Source organism: Muscardinus avellanarius (assembly GCF_963383645.1).
Source record: "Muscardinus avellanarius genome assembly, chromosome: 11".
Classification (NCBI taxonomy): Eukaryota; Metazoa; Chordata; class Mammalia; order Rodentia; family Gliridae; genus Muscardinus; species Muscardinus avellanarius.
Genome location: NC_137797.1, coordinates 106,567,265 through 106,587,393, shown reverse-complemented (window position 1 = coordinate 106,587,393; position 20,129 = coordinate 106,567,265). Strand labels below are relative to the sequence as shown.

At 40.0% G+C, this 20,129-nt stretch overlaps 1 protein-coding gene across 1 annotated transcript in view; it reads left to right on the top strand.

The window, feature by feature from the left end:
- Positions 1–20,129, top strand: part of SLC15A5 (solute carrier family 15 member 5) — a gene marked incomplete at both ends in the record, with an annotated part of 78,557 nt that overhangs the window by 28,720 nt on the left and 29,708 nt on the right. Inside the window, 3 exons of the mRNA XM_080705281.1 lie at positions 2,179–2,399; positions 7,907–8,093; positions 18,400–18,588. Coding sequence (XP_080561407.1) covers positions 2,179–2,399; positions 7,907–8,093; positions 18,400–18,588 — 597 coding nt within the window. The remainder of the gene's footprint in view (positions 1–2,178; positions 2,400–7,906; positions 8,094–18,399; positions 18,589–20,129) is intronic.

Sequence of the window (20,129 nt, the reverse complement as noted above, 5' to 3'; positions counted from 1 at the left end):
GCACGCTTGTAATTCCAGCATTTGGGAGGCTGAGACTGGAAGATTGTTGTTTGTGGACAACCTCAGCTACTTAGCGAGGCCCTTTGCAACTCACTAAGACCCTGTTTCAAAATAAAGAACAAAAAATAGGGCTGGGAGTGTAGCTCAGAAGTAGAATGCCCCTTGGCTCCACTCCCAGTACTGCAAAAAAAAAAAAAAAATTAGGCCCATTCTGGACCAGTGCCAATAATAACCCTACTATCTGTAGCACAGTTTTGCAAACTTTGAGCAGAGTAGATATTTCCTGATCAACAGAGCTGGGAGCACACGGGAAGGTCAATAAGTTACGTCTCCTGGTTCAGACCTATTAAAATTTAGTCTCTGGACTGTTCATCAACACATTCTCTGTTCCCATCTTACTTAAACCTTAAATAAAGTAATTGTAATAAGATAAGAAACTCTGATCATAGAGCAACGCTCCCTACGATATTAAAGAGCCGTCACCATTATCTCCTTTCTAAGAGACACACATCTTGACCACTGGGTTGCTTCTGTCTCCTGGCTTGATCAGTCACTGGGTCAAGTCTGTAGCTAGCAAATGAGACAAAAAACTGAGGACTGTAGAGCTTTTATCCTGCAATGGTGCCATCTGACCCAAACACACCATGAAGGCCACCAAAGAGCCACTATTCCACCCACTCTCGGTCATTACCAATTGGGGCTGGATTTCAACTCAGTGCCAGAGGTAAATGACTCTGTATTCAATTCCTACACCCCCAACTTCCTCATCCAATTGCAGACTGACTTAATGAGTCTACTACAACTCTTAAAGAAATGACCAGATCAGCCAGGTGTGGTGGCACATGCTTGTAATTCCAGTACTTGGGAAGCTGAGACAGGAGGATCGAGATTCATGGCCACCCTTAGCCACTTAGTGAGGCTGTTTGCAACTCAGTGAGACCCTGTTTCAAAATGACGAGTAAAAAATAAGGCTGGGGGTGTGGCTTGGAGGTAGAATGCCCTTGGGTTCAATCCCTAGTACTACACACACACACACACACAAAAAAAAAAAAAAAAAAAAAATAGAAATGACCAGATCAAATTGATACAACCAACTTCATAACTATAAAAGAAAATATTAATAGTCTTCTTAAGGCAAAATAACCCCACTGCTTTATGGCATTTAGATTAAGTTACTTAGAATGCATTTCACCTCGAATTTTATTATGGAAAATATAATTATTGAAATTATCAAACTATAACAGACTTTCTTGGAAAACCCAAATATGTGCACATTTATCATACAACATTTATCCACAACACAGTTCAGTGTCTAGGCAATTTATGGAGGGGTTTATCTGGCCAAAAGGAGTGCCTTGCAAACTGTACCAATAATGGTGGCATAGCAGAACAGTTAGCTAACCACAGGGGTCATTCTTATCTGATGGTGTATCAGGAATTTCTAATAAAGTCAAATAAACGGTGGACTCTGAAAGATCATAAAAGAATCAACTATGAGATTACAAATCTCCAGCAATCAGTGACTGTTACCATCTGCAAGCAATAAAATGCTTCTGACTCTACAGTGACAGCCATGTAAACCCAGGGGAAACTACTGGAAAGGTCTAAAGCCACCGAATCCTATCTCAACCTTTAGTAACACTATCAGCGCTCATAAAGTCATTTAAACAGCTCAACGTTTAACCTTAGGCCTGATATTTACCGGTAAAGTCAAAACAAAGGATACGTTTCCTTTTCTCTGTATGTCAAAATAAGAAACCACCCTTGCCCTGCCAAGTAGAGAAGAGTGTATAATGAAGTTTATTTGAAAAATAGTCCTTCTTTGTGGCAAAGAAGGAAGAAAGTAAATCTCATCTTGTCCATTAATGAGTTGAGGTTTGAGACTTGGGAGAGAATGGGAAATCCTTGACTTTATCACCCTTCTTCCCTCTCTAGCAATCTTCCCATTGGTCTTACCCTTTTTCATTTTTTACATCCGCTGTCAGGCGCCATCCTGGGCTGGTCACGGGATGTCTGAATTCTTGTCAGGAGCTTGTTTCTGTGCACCAAGCCCCTTAGTTGCTAAGAAGTTCTTAGTCACGTTGTCCTGCATGCTCCTAACTGTCAGCTTTCTGACTGACATCTGGAAAGTGAAGGCTGATTCCTATACTAATACATATTATCCCTAATTAATTCCAGGCTACTCCCACCTGGCAATATTGGGGCTGTTTGCTAGTGTCCTGAAAAGGTACTGCCTGCGATGTCGCCATCTTGGCCAAGATGGGACGCATTGGATAGACCTGTCCAAGGAACGAAATGGGAGCTGCTACAGTGACCTCCACATGGAAGACAAAAAGTTCCTCTTGCCCCTTCTCCCTCTCTTCTTGTTTCAGCTCCTCTACAGGATGTGTATTATGCAGGTAAAGAAGGACAGTCCATACTACCCCAGCTCTGAGAGTTTGACTGCTTATTAACTACGTTCACCCCAACAAAAGCTTTTCCTACGCGTCATCAAGGAGAATCCCACAAAAGTTTCTAATCACTGCAGGCTCTGGTTTCAAGAGCTCAGCCGGGTCAGGCAGAGGCATCCCTGATCCCCAGACCTGTGCGTCTTTTGTGGAGACATAAATGTCTGGCAGTATGCAGACAATACAGAGAGCAGAGTCATAAAGTGTAAGAGCAGTGCTTAAAAACACCAGATTCACAGGCAATTACCAAACCTCCCGTTAGCCAAAGGTTTAATTGTCCTCCCTCATTAAATCCTTAAAATGTGATACTAACAAGTGTCTAAACTGGCTGGTTTGGGTTCCCATCCACGTTCCTTTAAGTGCAAGGAATAATGAGGAAGAGATCTTCCCTGCCCGCCCCATTATTTCTCTGGGGAATTGATATTAGTGCTGTGAAGAAATTAAAGGGGGAAAAAATCCCAAGGATCTTTTATAGATATACATATTCCTTTTTAATTTAAGCCAGACATGATAGTGCTCTCTAGCAATCCCAGTACTTGGGAGACTGAGACATGAGGATCATGCCACCCTCAGCTACTTAGTGAAACCTTCGGCAACTCAGTGAGATCTTGTTTCACAATAAAGAATAATATCTAGGGCTGAGGTTAGAGCTGGAAGGTAGACTACCCCTGGGTTCTGTCTCCAGTACCAACAAATTAAATTTACATATAGTCATGGTTAAAGACTAAGTTATTTATTTATTTATGGAGAAAAATAGGCAATTAATAGGGTATAGTGACAGAAGCCTGTAATCCCAGTACTTGGGAGGCTGAGACAGGAAGATCACAAGTCCACACCCACTCTCATTGAGACCACTTAATGAGAACCAGTTTCAAAAATTTTAAATAAATTAAGGCTAGTGAAGTAGCTTGGAGGCAGAGGACCTCTGGATTCAATCTCTGGTACCACAAAAATAAATATTAATTAATTAATAAATAGAAAGGTCTAGAAGTTTAAATTAAAGGAATAATGCCCCAAATTAAATTTACAATACAAAAAAATGACTATAAAGGTTTTTGAACACACTTGAGCTTCCGATCTGGAGTTTTGAAAGACTCAGAATGAGCTATAGTCATCAATCACAGAATGGTAGAGCAGTAAGAAACTTAGAGATTAACTTACTAACCTATTTGTTAAAGGGAAAATAAGGTTCATAAAAATTAAGTGGTTCTGAGGGGAGATGGGTGACAGTTAATAATCGTGAATGGTAGAACAGAAGGAATCAGCTTGTTCTCCACACTCTACCTGACCCTCTAAGCCAGGGTCAGCAACTCCTGCCTGGGGCCAAGTGCAGTCCACTGCTTAGATTTGTATGTCCTGCAAGCTAGAAAGGCTTTAGACTTTGATGTGGTTGGAAAAGACCAGAAGGAATGTTTTGTGTCACGTGAAAATTATATGCAACTTAAATGTCACTATTAGTAAATAAAGTTTTATCGGAATGTAAGTTAGTTTGATTTGGGAAGTCAAATTTTTTTCTTGATTCTACAATAACAGCATGCAGAAAAAGAAAATAAAACAGAAATATGTGTGTGTGTGTGTGTGTATGTGTGTGTGTGTGACATTGATATAATAAATGAGCATATCCCATCTAATATATAGTATTAGATATCATAATAGAGGAGCATTAACATCATAAAAACCTCTGAGAAATTCATACGTACAAAATTACTAAGTGATCTACAGCTAGCCTGAAAACATTTTGTGTAACTCTAAATGCGGTGATAACTAATATTTTTTCTACTGTTTGAGCCTTCTCTGTTAACAGTTATAGATTTTTTTTTTTTTTTTTTTGCAGTACTGGGGATGAAACCCAGGGACATTCTACCTCTGAGCGCCATTCCCAGCCCTACTTTTTCATTTTTTATATTGAAACAGGGTCTCACTGAGTTGCAAAGGGCCTCACTAAGTACCTAAGGCTGTCTGTGAAATGGCAATCCTCCTGTCTCAGCCTCCCAAATGCTGGGATTACAACCATATGTCACTAGCCCGGCTCAGTTATAGAATTTTTAATAGACATAACACAATAAATTCTGATTAATTAATTTTAAGCATTTCACTAAATCCAGATGCCTAATTAATTTTAAGCATTTCACTAAATCCAGATGCCTGGTTTGTTGCAAAAAAACAAACAGTAATATTTATTAATTACCTATTATGCCATGGCTTCTAAATAATGGCCTATTGTATCTATTTAATCCTCACAGACAGCCTATGTAGCTAAAATTATTATCATAAATCTGAGGCTCAGAGCCATCAGTAGCTTGTAACTTGATAGGCTATGCAGGATGTCCATCCGCTCCTAGGTATCATTTACAATGACCCTTAATGCCTCTCTTGGCTTTGAGGTGAACAATCCCCGCTATGAACTACATAAGGTGCAAAATTGTATACGGTAATGTTCAACTAGAATATTCAAGGGCAAGGTGAGAGCAAACTTCTCCAAAGAAGGGAAGACTCCTACCAGTACAGACTTGAGTCTAGATTTTTGCCCCTGAAACAAAAGCAATCAAAGTTCCAAGAATAAACTCCACAGAATCCCATATTTTAAATTTAGTAGCCATTATCGACCTTCAGTTCCAAGGCGTACATTTGAAACGTGTCGCTATGAAGGCCAACGAGGTCCCTATATGACATTCCCGGCCACTCAAAAGGTGAGAATGAATCTCTATTGACAGTGATTATTTCTGCGCACTCAGAGGCTTGCGTGAAATAAAAGTATTTAAATTTTTAAAAAGGGAATGATTTCAGAACTTGAAGCCGAGGCAGAAATGATTTCAAGCTTTCAAGCCTTCCCTTAGATCAGGCAATATATTAATATCGCTTCACTAAAGATTAATAGTACATTTGCCACATTATTAAGTTAACAGGTTTCTGCGTCTGTGATTCATGCCGATAATAACTTTATTCCTATTAACAATAATTCTCATTTGAAATCGGTAACAGAAACTTCCAAGCGGTGCTGGGAGCCTCTTAGTCTTAGAGTTGTTCAGCTACCCGCATTTAAAAAAAATACATCATTCATTTCTCTCTGATTGGAGGACACATGCTTAATAATTCTCTTGAAAGAAGGGAGAACTAGCTAATGTTCCCTTCCTTCTTGTCATCTGTACCCAACCCAAACAGTCCCTGTTTATCATCCTTAGCGACCAAATAAAGGATTAGAAGATAAATGACCGCCAGGATATGTTTTCTGTAGACAGAAAGAAGCTCAGAGAAAGAAGCCCGGGCTCTTGCCCGCAGCCACGGGGACTCTACACTCGGGCTCTCTTTACCCTTCTCACAATGTGCCGCTGACCAGACAGCAGGACTGAGTGCACGCTCCCACTGCCAAGTTATGAGCTGGATGTTTGAGTGGGGTTGATCTCCCAGGATGGCGGCCCCGCAGGAATCCTAATATGGCTCTTGTGCTGTACGAAAAACAGTGTGGAGAATCCATTGCTCTAGGAAAAGACCTGGTTCCTTTTCTCCATGCCACTCCAGAGCTTTGGGTGGCACCGGGAAGTTAGGGTACACTAAGTACCACTAATAATGGTGATGAGGTGATGGTTGTAAGAAAGCTCATGAACTACAAGAGGGGTGAGAGTTCCCGCTCACTTGACAGAGTACCTCAGGTCCGATCGTACAGCCTACCCCGAAGCTTAGTATATGTGAAGGGGTGCTAAGTGTTAGGAATTTAGTTAGCATTGGGATTGCTTCAAAAATGAAGAGAAAAAAACAATCCCAAACAAAACCAAACCCTCACAACACATTAAGGGTTTGAAGTTGAGCACAAGGGGTTTTGTTGCTATTGGTTTTAAGTTTATCTGTTACTTTCTTTTCAGATCTTTCTCACATAGTCCCCCTTTGCTGGTCTGCTAGTATTGTGCAATTAGTTTAAAAGGAGATCACGAAGCCGGGCATAGTGGTGCACACTTGTAATCCCAGTGCTTGTGAGGCTGAGACAGGAGGATCGTGGGTTCATGGCCAGCCTCAGTGAGGCCCTCTGCAACTTAGTGAGACCCTGTTTCAAAATAAAGAATAAAAGTAATGCTTGGAGGTAGTATGCCCCTGGGCTCAATCCCTAGTATCACAAAAAAATTAAAAATAAATAAAAATAAATAAATAAGTAAAAGTGACCACAAATGCAGAAAGGTTGTCTTTCTTTTCTTTTTTCTTTTTTTTTTTTTTCATCTCAGCTTGGCCCACATTAGAAACAAAGCCAATTTAGACAGGCCACAACACCTAACGTGTATCCACATTGCCCCCCTCTTTTGGAGGAAAACCATTCCTGTCTATTTTGCCAACAAAGTAAATGGCATTCAGTGAATCTACTCTAGCCTCCTTTTTTTTATCGAGGTAAAAATAGACTGTGTTCATCACTTTTGTGTAGATCACTGGTAGCATGCCTGGGGGTGGCAGCATCTTCTCTCAGGCTACCCTGCCTCGCTCGCCCCTCTTTTCCCTCTCTCCTCTCCCTCCTCTTCCTCTCTCCTCTCCTCTCCTCTTCTCTTCTCTTCTCTCCTCTCCTCTTCTCTCCTCTCCTCTCCTCTCCTCTCCTCCTCTCTTCTTCCTCTCTTCTCTTCTCCTCCTTTTTCTTCTTCTTCTTCTTCTTCTTCTTCTTCTTCTTCTTCTTCTTCTTCTTCTTCTTCTTCTTCTTCATCTCCTCTTCCTCCTCCTCCTTCTTCCTTCTCTCTCTCTCCCTCTCTCTCTCCCCCTCCCCTCTTCTCTTCTCCTCTCCTCTCCTCTTCTCTCCCCCCCCCGCTCTCTCTCTTTCTCTCTCTCTCCTTATTGGCTGTCTTGAGCTGATCAGCTCTCCTCTTTCATTACCTTCCTCAGTGATACTCCGCCTCATCCCAGACCTAGATCAATGGATCCAGCCCACCCTGGACTGAACCTCCAAAACTGTAGCCCAAATAAGCCTTCCCTTCTCAAAGCTGCTTTTCACAAGTGTTTGCCACCACTGTGCTGCCTCCCAATGGTCCATGAGCTCTTATAACCCAGTGACTTTCAAAGCCCCACCTCTGATCATAGGAGACTTTGGGGGAAATTCCAGATCCAAAATCATAGCATATACGCTCTTTATGCTTTCTACTGATGTCCTCGATGTTAGTGGGAAAAAGTCCTCTTGCTTAGGTGCAGAACTTAAGTGACTCGATTTCTTCTATGTTATCCTGAGCTCAAAATGAGGACCACTCATGCTTTCTAGAGGAAAACTAAGGAAGTAAAAGAAACGGCAAAAGAGTCCGCTGTAAAGAACCAATAGCACTGTCAGTAGACTAAACAGAGCTCTCGGTGCTACCAGTGAAGACCTTAAAGGGCTGGGCAGCATCGACTCATCCGCCACAAACTATGTACAAGGAGGAAGGTGTCCGACAAAGCAGACATTCTCCAAAGTTAAACACTCCCTTGATGCATATGGCTGCTTCTTTCTGCAAATGCAGATTCCTTCAGGATATTACCTGCAGACCATGAATTCCAACCTGCATCTGGATGGGATTCTTCTCCCAGTTGCCGTAATGAATGTCATCAGCATCCTGCCCACCCTGGCCCTGGCTCCTTTTATGGAGTACGTCAGCACCTGCCTGCCTCCCTCCAAGAGAGAGGGACCATTTCTGTCTGCATGCATTAGTAAGTACAACTTTTTATTTCACATGAATTGCTTGCAACTTTATTCATTCATTCATTCATTCATTCATTTATATGTGGTAGTAGAGATTAAGCCTAGTGGCATTCTAGCTTTGAGCACCCCTAGACCTATTTTTTACTTTTACTTTGAAACAGAGTCTCACTAGATTGAGAAGAGTCTTACTACTTGTGGAGACCGTCCTGGAACCTGTGATTCTCCTGTTTCAGCCTCCCAAGTACTGAGATTATAAGCATGGGCCACCATGCCCAGCTTGTAAGTTCTTTTAAAAAACAGAACACTCTTCTAAGTTCTAAACTAGCTACGTGCTCCTGAGCAGGGTCAGGTTTCTGCAAATCAGAAAGAAGGCAAAGTTGTGAATGATAACATCTAGCTTCCCAAAACTCTATTCCAGCACCCACATCTCACCTCCTAACCATCCTTTTCTGCTTCCTCAATTCGGTTTTGATATACAGATGACGAAATGTCCAGAATCACTAAGTGGCCATCCTTCTTTAATAAGGCAGTCTTACTCCCAGTCAAAGCCAAATATATATTTATCTAATATGTTCAAGCTAGGGATACCAGAGGGACTCCAGATAACGGAGGGGAAACCTCAGCAAAGCCCGGAAGGAAGGGGTAGGGGAGGAAGAAGGCTGAGGTTCATTAATGAGAAAGCTATATGAGGCTATGTGCACACTTGCGAATATGACACGGTGAATCTGGACACTCAGTATCAGGAGGGAGGGAAATGGGGAATTGGGGGGAAGAACCAAGTGCTGTATAAATATATACCATTGTCAACATGGTCCATATTATGATGTGAGACATCAATTTTAAAAAGTAATAAGTAACCCAGATAGTGAATCCTTCCCAAATAATTTAATTTCTGAGCCAGTAGCAAAATTTATTAAAAATCAGAAATGCAGGGCTGGGAATATAGATCAGTGGTAGAGCACTTGCCTAGCATGCCCAAGTCCCTGGGTTCATCCCCAGCAACCACACAAAGAAAATGGATATTGTGATCCTGTGATTCTCAGCTTCAGCAGAGTACATCTCCCAACAGTAAGGTGAACAGCAATGATATCCAAACATTTTTATGTAAACTGAAACAATTTAGGATGGGATATCTAACTTAGGACCCGATCAATACATCCTAAAATAGCAATTTTTCTAATGAAAGACCTGCAGCCTCTTCTGATCACACAGTCCTCTGCCTCACCATGTTCTCTGAAATACTGGCAGAAAACCAGTAGACAAGGGCCACTGTGGTCAAACCAATATCAGGGATCTGAGTATAAGGCCCTGTGTGGCCATGGATCAGCCACTAGCAACGCTGAGGAAAAATCTTGACCTCTCCTTCCTTTGATTTGCTACTTTTTTTCTTTATAAGCCATAACCTAGACAGATCTTGGGTCCTTTTGTTCTGCAAAACTTTTAAAGTTACCTACATTAGTGCCTAGAACTAATAGTGTTGACACACTGAAAACTCTAAAAATGTTAGCTCTTGTTATGATCCATCATTTGCAAGTTATGGTGTTTCCTCTTGAGAAGTAATTTCATTGAAATAGTCAGGGTCAAATACAAAGACTTTCTTCTTCAGGATGACCTTTTTGTCATCTCCTTTTTAAAGATCTGTAGAGCCCATACTACCTCCAGCTTGGGCGCACTCCTTGCTATTTCTGTTTACAGAAGCTATATCTTAGTGTATATCTTCCTGTATCTGTTATATATATATATATATATATATATATATATATATATATATATATATCAGAGCTATCAGCAAGATTAATCCATATCACACCAAAAAGATGGGTTTGAATTTAGCTAGAATTCAAAGTGACTAAACTCACCTAATTCCTTTAGTATATTCAGTTATAGATACTAAATAACAGATGCTAATTATAGATACTAATATATATATTTTAAAATTTCTACTTGGCCAGTGGGCACAGTGCACATACCTGTAATCCTAGTATATGGGAGGCTGAGACAAGAGGATCACAGATTTGAAGCCAACCTCAGTGACTTTAGTGAGACCCTGTTTCAAATTTAAAAAAAAATAAAATGGGCCTACAGGTGCTGCTGGGTTCAATACCTAGTACCACAAAAAAATTACTTATCTTGTAACCTGTATGTATGTATGTATGTATGTATGTATGTATGTATGTATTTAGCAAGTCCACTATAGAAACAGAATAAGGTCAGGACAAAATGGTGAATATTTATATTGCAAAATATCAAAAATCTTGGAAATCTTGTACAGTACCATTAAACATCCCAGTCTGAACTTCCATATTATGCATAATTACTAAAAATTTAAAAATCTGGCTACGTTAGGAAAATAAACTACAAAGCATGGCTACAAGAACTACATTAGAAATTTTTCCTGTAAAATACAAAATCTTTAATTTGCTTTAAATCGGAGCCACTTTTGCTTGGATAGCTCTCTATCTCTGCATATTTGAAACCATGTTTATCTTTAAAGAAAGGTATGTTCTTTCTCAGTAACATTAGGCAGAGTTATCTAGCAAATTGTTCCATGCTGTTGATGAACTAAATATTTTCCTTTAAAATTGGTAAGGAGACTATTGCATAGGAACAAGGTAATTAGACTCACAGCAAATGAAATAAGGTGTGTTCACCTGGGCATAGAACACTAAGTTCAGTTGTTCCTAAGCCAGACTCCTCTCATTTATCATTTGATATGTATTCATTTATCTGCTTCATATTTTGTGATGGGAGCATAAAAATGGAATAATCTACATCTTCTAAACTAGATATTTGCTTTAAGTTTTCCATATTCTTTTATTTATTTATTTATTTATTTATTTATTTATTTTTGCAGTACTTGGGATGGGACCCAGGGGCATTCTACCTCTAAGCTACACCCCCAACCCAATTTTTTTTCTTTATTTTGAAACAGGGTCTCACTGAGTTGCAAAGGGCCTCACTAAGTAGCTGAGGCCAGCTGTGAACCGTGATCCTCCTGTCTCAGCCTCCCAAATGCTGGGATTACAAGCATACATGACCATGCCCAGGTCCATATTCTGATTATGATATAGAAGATTTACAAGTCTCATCAAGACATGAAAGTACAAACCTAGGAAATTTTTTATACTAATTTATATCATCGAATTAATCTAATGTTAAAATTTCCTTTCCCTTTGAACTCAAGGCCCCGAACATGTGGGAGATGTATATAAATATACAAATTATGATGGACATATATCTATGAGTTTCTAGTTTGAACCGAGATACCTTCATATTACTTTTAATTTGATGATATCACATTTAACTTGATATTACATTTAATTTGATGATGTTACATTTAACTTGATAATATTATAGTTAACTTGAGGATAAGCCAACACTTAATATACACTAAGAGCCATGAGGATAGTGACATGTGGACTCAGGTTGTCAATTCTAGTGCTGTCACATCATCACAATTATTATAACCACTGGCATTGTTACTCTCATTCCACTCACTAGCTCTACGTCTCTGGTACAGTAGAGAAGTTACCATCGTTAACTTGAAATCTTTGGTGCTATTTGCCATCAGCACCACCAAGTAGGTGACATCCTCCTTTTGCCACCACAATGGGTGGTTGCTCCTAACAGTTCATTCCGCTCCCCTCTCAGGTCTGCCTATCACAGAGAAGAGAGGCAGGAGGTCAAGACAGGCCAATGGTGCTCATCTTCACGGATGATCACAGCCCAGACCGGGCCTGAGAGGGGAGGAAGTCTCCCCTCTTGGTCAAACTAGAAACTTCACAACCTAAAATGAAAAACTTGATGTCTTTACCTAGCTCATAAATAATGCAATGGATGAGAGGTCTCTGATTCAGGGCATGACATTCCTGAGGTCTTCACCTAATGAATCAAGACGTGTGTCATGGAAGCAACTATTTTATAAAATCTCTAAAACTTACAGGACTGTGAAAAAGTCTTTTGTCCAGACTATATTTTCTTAATAACACACTTGTACAGAATTAGTGTGTGTGGAGAGAGACAAAGAGAGAGGGAGAGAGAGAGAAGTCCCTTTCTGTTCTCTGGCTTGTTAGGTTTGTTGTTGCATTTCAGTTCTGGAGTCACATTTTTTTTTTTTTTTTTTTTTTTTTGGTGGTACTGGGGGTGGAACCCAGAGGCTTTCTACCTCCGGGCTATACTCCCAGACCCATTTTATATTTTATTTGGAAACAGGGTCTCACTAAGTTTCTGAGAGCCTCACTAAGTAGCTGAGGCTGGCTTTGAACCTGTGCGACCCTCCTGTCTCAGCCTCCCAAGCGCGGGGGATTACAAGCGTGCACCACCACGCCTGGCTTTGGAGTCACATCTTATAAGAGTATTTATTATACTATGTGTTCTGTGTTCAAATATAATTTAAGAAAAAAAAGGAAAAAAAAGATGAAATGGATTGATTTGAAAAAAAGAATGTGTGTGTGTGTGTGTGTGTGTGTGTGTGTGTACATTAGTAGGAATTAAACCCAAGTGCATTCTATCTCTGAACTGTACTCCTAGCCCTATTTTATATTTTATTTTTTCAACAAGGTCTCACCAAGTTGTTGAGGTTGACTTCCAACCTGTGATCCTCCTGTTTTAGCTTTCCAAGTACAGGGATTACAGGCATGTACCACCATACCTGTCTACATAGAATCATCTCTAGATTTAGTGATCTCATTGTGACTTATTCTCTGCTATAGTTGATCATAATTCATTTTAGCCTTTTTCAGTTCAAAAATGTTTACATCATGAGCATTTCCTTTTCTCAGTGTTAATTAAAACTCTGAGGCATGTGGCATGCGGCAGTTAGTGCCGACACACACAAGTATTAATCTAATTAAGATTGTTATTAAGTCTTATACAAAGCAGAAGTGTACACCACAGTAGGTAGCAATTATGTTGGCTTTTAAATATCATTAAATTGAAATGCAGGTGAAATATATTCAACTATCTCAACACCTTCTTTGGAATAACCTGAAATGTCCTATTTTAGCTAAAAAGCATTTATGATTCAGGTTATCTAAGGTGTTAGTCCATTTGGACATAACCAATACCTTCTGTTCAGTAATTGGCTGTCACGTGAAGTTCCATTTGGGGTTGGAACCAAAGTGATCGGTAAACTAAACACTGAGTCAGGAGTAAAGCCGCTTTCATTGAAAGTAGAATTATCTCAGGCAAAATTACCTGTCACTATATAGTTTTCAAACGGATAAAATTTCTGAAGAAACATCACGGTTTATACCCATTGGGAAATACTTTTTAGAAGAAACTATTAGAACAGCAAAAGAAATAACTTATAGATATCTAGCCTTTCCCAGAGTTACTGGACTCAAATTGTTTCTTATTTAATAAAAACATATTGATGTTCTTGGCTCTTAACATCAAATTGGAATTAACTTTGAAGTCAAGTAGTGATCTAATAATTATTCGTGGTAAAACTTGATGCCTGATAAAGACGGTTTTGTGTATCTAATCTCTACATAAATGAGTTACCTGTTCTATTTTCAGAAACTAAAACACAAAGTGAAGCAAAATTTTCTGAAATAAGTTCCAATGGTCTAGAAAAGAAAATAACAACGAGAAGTATCTAGTTCAGATCAAATACAGGAATCCACCACTAATAGGAAAAGCAATCAAAATCAGAAAGATAGGCCATTCCAATAGTGAGTAAAATATCTTCCCCAAGGGCAGCAAAAACGTATGACATACAAGAAAACCCTAGAGTGACTGGTGGACACCAGCCTGTTCTCACACAAGCAAATTTCCTCTCCTGAAAATTGGCCAAGATCAGATCCAAGGGGAATTTCTCAATGACTTAATAGAATTTTGCGAGCTTGTCTATCATTGACTCATACATCAGACTACCCACAGAAACCTCAGAGTTTTCTTAGTGAATAAATTTAGCCAATACCTAAAGTCTTAATATATCAATTTTTTCAGTATTAGATTTTACCTCAGTATAAAATGGCAAGCGCACACTTAATGTTGGAATGAATTCTGACTTTCTTTTATTTCATTGTGGTCCAATTTGGAAAATTATTGCATGGTAGGGTAATAAGCCAGGAGAGATTTAAGACTCTTACAGACGTGTCTACAACCACATGGAAAATATTAAAACATACATTATTTATCTGAATATAATATCTCCTTTGGAAACATTGTGTTTTATCTTGTAAATACAGATTTGTAAGCGGTTTAAAATGTGTGCATTTCTGATAAACTGCTCTCTGCTTTCGATGTATTGTGGTCACATAAAAGTTGAGAATTAAAAATGGAGTGCATTAAATTTAGGTCCGAATCAAACTTTGCCTTGAATTTTAAAAGAGTCATTTTTCACTTGCACCAGACCGCAATAGCAAATGAAAAGCAAGCATAGTTACCCAGGTCCTTCAGGTACACTGTGCTTTGCCCTAAAATATCTGAGTAAGGGAGTGCTACCATTTGAATCTTTATGTTCCTTCCAAAATTTCTGTTGAAACTTAATCCCAAGTACCGAGATATTGGGAAGTGTGGTCCTAGGGGAGTGATGAGTCATAAATTGGATTAGGTGCCCTTATGAAAGGGCTTGATGGAGGGAGTTTGTTCCTATTACCCTTCATCTTCTGCTGCTTGAGGAGAGAGTGGTCCTCCTATCTGGAGGATGTAGAATCCGTGGCACCATCTTGGAAACAAGCTATAGCCCTCACCAAACTGAGCCCACCGGAGTCATGACCTGAACTATGCATCCTGAAAAATTATGAGAAAAAAATTCTGTTCTTTATAAATTCCTCACTGTTTTTTTTATTATTATTTTAGCAGCACATACGGCTAAACTAATGAGTCAAAATGCATGCTTTGCTTGACATTGTCTGGAGAACCATCTTTCATTGGGTTTTGCTAGGTGGAGCCCGATAGCTCTTGATGCTACGGCAGTGCTTCTCAAAGCTGAGTGGGTGCAGGCATCATCTAGGGATCTAGTTTAAATACAGGTTCTGGTGGCCTTCATGGGGAGAGGGAAACTGAGATCACACACGTCTAGGAAGATCCTGGTGACTCCCACAGGGCTGGGCAGTCACAACACAGAGTATCAAGGGCAGAGGAAGAGACCAAAGAACAAATCACTAGTGTTTCATGTGTGGGTACAGACAGCAGGGGCCCGGGTGAAAAGCCACCATGTATTACCAGGCCGGAGTTAAATGCAGGAATAATCAATAAAATTTGATGATGACGAAGCCAGAAGTTAGTCGATCACAGCAGTTCACTGACCAAAGCTGGTTCACCATCTGCTTTTGTATGACCTGTAGGCCAGGAACAACTTTTTCCAACAAATATATCCAATTTACTTGATAATAGGAAACACTGAACCCCAATTAAGTAAGACTGCACTGCCCGCTCGAAGAAAATATTAGTCTGAAAAGAACCCATGAACAAATATGTAGAAATGTATTTTCTCCTGCTGCATGAACACCTGCATTCCTCAATTTTGTTGTCTTTTGGCACACAAAGTCCAAAATATTTATTTCATTTGCAGAAACCAAAAAGTGCAGGCCTTGGTCTAAACTTTTACTAAAAATCCTATATAAGTGTTCTTGGATAAAATGTAAGCCTTATTACATAGCATTTGCAATGATCAAAAAACCAAAAGTGGGCAGCATTCCATCTTCTGTTTTATATCTCCCTCACATGTCCCTGTGGCAGAAGTCTCCACTGGGATACAAGCCCCCAGGAAACCTTCCCAGACTATTCTCAGCACTTTCTCCTCCCACCTCCAGTGGCCTTCTTCTAGAGCCATTTCCATTTTTTGCACAAGCACGTGACCTTGGGCAGCAGCACCCTAAATGGCAATGCTAATCATTCCACTTGTGCCTAAAATATCCAATGATTCTATTGTCTTCAGAGCCCTTTTAAAGAATGTCCTCAGTGTCTCTGATGCTCTGACCTCAGCCTACCTTCTCTCCATTGGAACATCCCCATTTTTTTGGTGTGTGTGTGGTACTGGGGATGGAACCCAGGGGCATCCTCCCTCCACGCTACACCCCCAGCCCTATTTTTTACTCTTTATTTTGAAACAGGGTCTCACTGAGTTGCAAAGGGCCTCACTAAGAACCTGAGGCTGTCCATGAATTGCAATCCTCCAGTCTCAGCCTCCCAAATGCTGGGATTACAAGCGTGCGCCACCATACCCGGTTTATGAGCATCCCCCATTTTGAAGATGTGATGCTCTTTCTGCTCTCTGCCTTTGCTGGTGCCATCCACACGGTCTCCACCATTCACGCTCAACCCTTCTTTCTCTAAAGCAAAATGATGTCTCTCACTTCTCCAACTAGGAACAGGCTCCTTTTCTTTTCGTCTTCTTCCAGAGATTGTGAGTCTATAATACTGAGAACAGACCTCCATCTCATGCCCTCCATTGTGTTCATATATTACCTTGCATGAAGCAGGAGCAAATACTAAATTGAATTTATATATTAGTCCTATCCCTGATAAATTTATAACATGCTGAGTAATCTCGATAAGTGCAATTTTGTGATGAATTTTTCTTAGATGTAGACAACACACGAAACTCATAATTTTTAGGAGCTGTTTACAGAAAAATTTCTACTTCCCTTTATATAACTTATAATGGGTCTTTATATAACTTAATTTAAAATAGTAACAAATATTTTGAAAAGCCTTCAATGTTTTGAATGGTTGTTCAAATTTCCTCTTTTTTTAAGTACTTTCCATTTCTTGGGGACCCAGTAAAGAACAGTCTTCATAGAACATTTAAATGCTGAGATAGAATCAAAAAAATTTACCTACCAGTTTCTCTATCAACCAAAACAAACATGAAACTATTTAAACATTAGATTGATTTTTCTGAATTGAAAGCTTTGCCTTATCTAAAATTTTATGCAAGTTAGCAAAATGTGACTATCTCTAAATTTGAAGTCAATTCCATCAAGCCAGAGTTTGCCTCTGCTCCAATGATAGGATTAAGGCCAGTAATATGAATGATAAATTGAGAAATTGAATGTTCACAGTAAATACAAAGTCGGTAACAAAATCCCTCCTCATTTGCAAACCCAAATGTCCTAGGTAATTCTTCAAAGAAAAGGGAAGACAAAAGCTTGACCATCATTGGAATAATTTGATATCTTTGCAACCAGTACTTCATGGATTCTCCTCTTTGGAAGAATTTCTCCCCAAAAAATGTTTTCAGTTCTTCGTTTTGAAATATCTACTTTATGTTTTTGGCAAAGATCAGAAAAATGAAGCCAGCTGGATACTAGTTATGCCTTCTAGTTCTTTTGAAAGCTTGTATATGTGTGTGTGTGTGTGTGTGTGTGTGTGTGTGTGTGTGCGCGCGCGCGCGCGCGCGTGCTGAGTTTAATTCAGGGGTATTCTACCTCTGAGCTATACCCCCAGCCCTATTTTATTTTTTTATTTTGAAACAGGGCCTCGGTAAGTTGCTGAGGCTGGCCATAAACCTGCAACCCTCTTGTCTCAGCCTCCCAAGTACTGGGATTACAAGCATGCACTACCACACCCAAATCAAAAGCATTTTTAAATAAGAAAACCATATGTAGAGACCATTTTATCTTAAAATTCTCCAAGTCATTTTTCTTTGTATAAATCTATTTTAACATTACCTACTGTGATATATTTTATCTGAGAATAAAAGTTCAAAACCAGTGCCTTATTTTCAAATAATAGTTGCCACAAAGTGTGATCAGGAACCTTATGACAATACCAGAACAATACCAGAAGCCCTAAAGCAATATCTCACAACCAGCCAGGTGTGGTGGCACACATCTGTAATCCTAGTAGTTGGGAGGCTGAGACAGGAGGACCACACATTCCTGGCCAGCCTCAGCAACTGAGCAAGGACCTCAGCAATTTAGAAAGACCTAGTTTCAAAAGTAAAATTAAATAAGGAAGGAAGGAAAGAAGGAAAGAAGGAAGGAAGCAAGCTGGGGGTATAGCTCAGAGGTAGAAAGCCCTTGGATCCAATCCTCAGTGCCAGAAAAGGAATCAATCAATCAATAAGTAAATCTATCTCACAACCACCCCATAAATGGTCCATTTTACAGCTGAAAACTGATAATGACCTTCAGTAATTGGCCAAGGTCATGCAAACACCAAGTCAAGCAGCCCCAAGTCAATTCAGCCCCTTCTGAGCTTAAGCCTTCGTGGCCCACAACACCAGCAGCTGATGCCTGAACATCCCTGGGGCAAGTAAGTGCTGAGAAAACACCCCTAGTGTCCAGGCGGAGGAAATGTGCAGCCAGCGACACGCCAGGCGTCCTTTAATCTTCTATCTCCCATCTTCTCTTCCTTCAGTTGCTGGACATCTGGCCGCGGCGCTGTCTGTGATGGTGGCAGGCTCGTCTGAAATACACAGGAAGCACTTCCCACCCACGGAGCAGCCTCTGGCTGGCAAAGTTTTCACCGTGTCCTCCATGTCCTGTGTCCACCTGGTTTTTCAGTATGTTTTACTCGGAGTAGCTGAAACGCTGGTAAACCCAGCCCGTGAGTAACCCCATATTATCAACTAATGTTAGAAGCCACGGAGTCTTCACACAACTAAAACAGTGGTGGGTGATGTCTGTTTTTTTCTTTTTGCGGTGCTGGGGATGGAACCCAGGGGCCTTCTACCTCCGGGCTACACTTCCAGACCTATTTTATATTATTATTTGGAAACAGGCTCTCACTAAGGTGCTGAGGGCCTCAATAAGTAGCTACGACTGTCTTAAAACTCATGGGATCCTCCTGTCTCAGCCTCCCAAGTACCGGGATTACAAGCATCCACCACCAGCCCGGCCTGAGGGTGATGTCTTCACGCTGGAGGTTGCCCTAGGTGCTTCAAGCAGCCCACTTAACATCCTCTTTTTTTTAAAAGTGTGGGGGTTTTTTCCATCTTGCGCTGAACATGGTGGTATATACCTATAATCCCAGTACTTGGGACCATGAGAAAGGAGGATCACGGTCCTGAGATCAGGTTCAGCAATTTAGCAAGACGCTCAGCAACTTAGCAAGACCCTATCTCAAAATAAAGTAAAATAAAATTGGCTTGAGGTGTAGCTCAGAGGTAGAATGCCTCTAAGTCCAATTGCTAGCAACACACACACACACACACACACACACACACACACACACACACACACATATACACACGTTTCATTTTTCATTTATCTTCATTCTTCTACCATATAAATAAAAATTATTAATCCTGTCTGGATATAGATGATATATATATATATATATATATATATATATATATATATATATATATAATTTTTTTTACCTGATTCAAGGTAATAATCATTTGGTCAGATATAGGATAGTAAGAAAAAAAAGGTCTGCTAAAACCTAAAATACAACTCCAACACACTTAGATGAAAGCTCTTAAACTTTCTCTTCCCCTCCTCCTCCCAACTCCCTCTCTCTCACTCACAAATAAACTCATAAGCATGCTCCCTCCAAAACTGACACTTCACCTACGTTGAGAGTGTATAAACATGCAAATGAAATGAAAATTTGACCCAATTTTCCTGATAGCTCAATGGCTTTAAATTAAATTACACTAGATTAAATGTGATCACTAGTATTTCAGAAGACAGGTTTAAAATAAGTTTATTAAACATCAAGAGCTTCTGGATTAGCTAGCTTGCTTACATTAATTAAACTAGCCGCCTTAAAATGTACCACAGTAGTTCAGTAACTTCCTGTAAGGCAGAGGTGTGCACACATGCACAACTTAGGTTCCCTTCTCCTTTTACTTGCATGGATTCAGAGCACTTAGTATAACTTGAGCCCCAGTTTCACTTTACCAAGAATATTTTTATACCCTCCACATTCCCACTCCTGCATTTTCTCAACCTGAGTTTACAGAGATGCACCAGCATGACGAGCACATAACCCCCAGAGAAAGCATGCATTGCAGTAGCGATCATCTCCTTTGTGTCTAGCCCTCCACGATTATTCCTTCAAAATGATTTCCAAATTTTTCAAATATGTCTCACCTCTCCTTTTATCCTCCTGGTCTCCAGCACCATGGTCTCCAGCCCTGT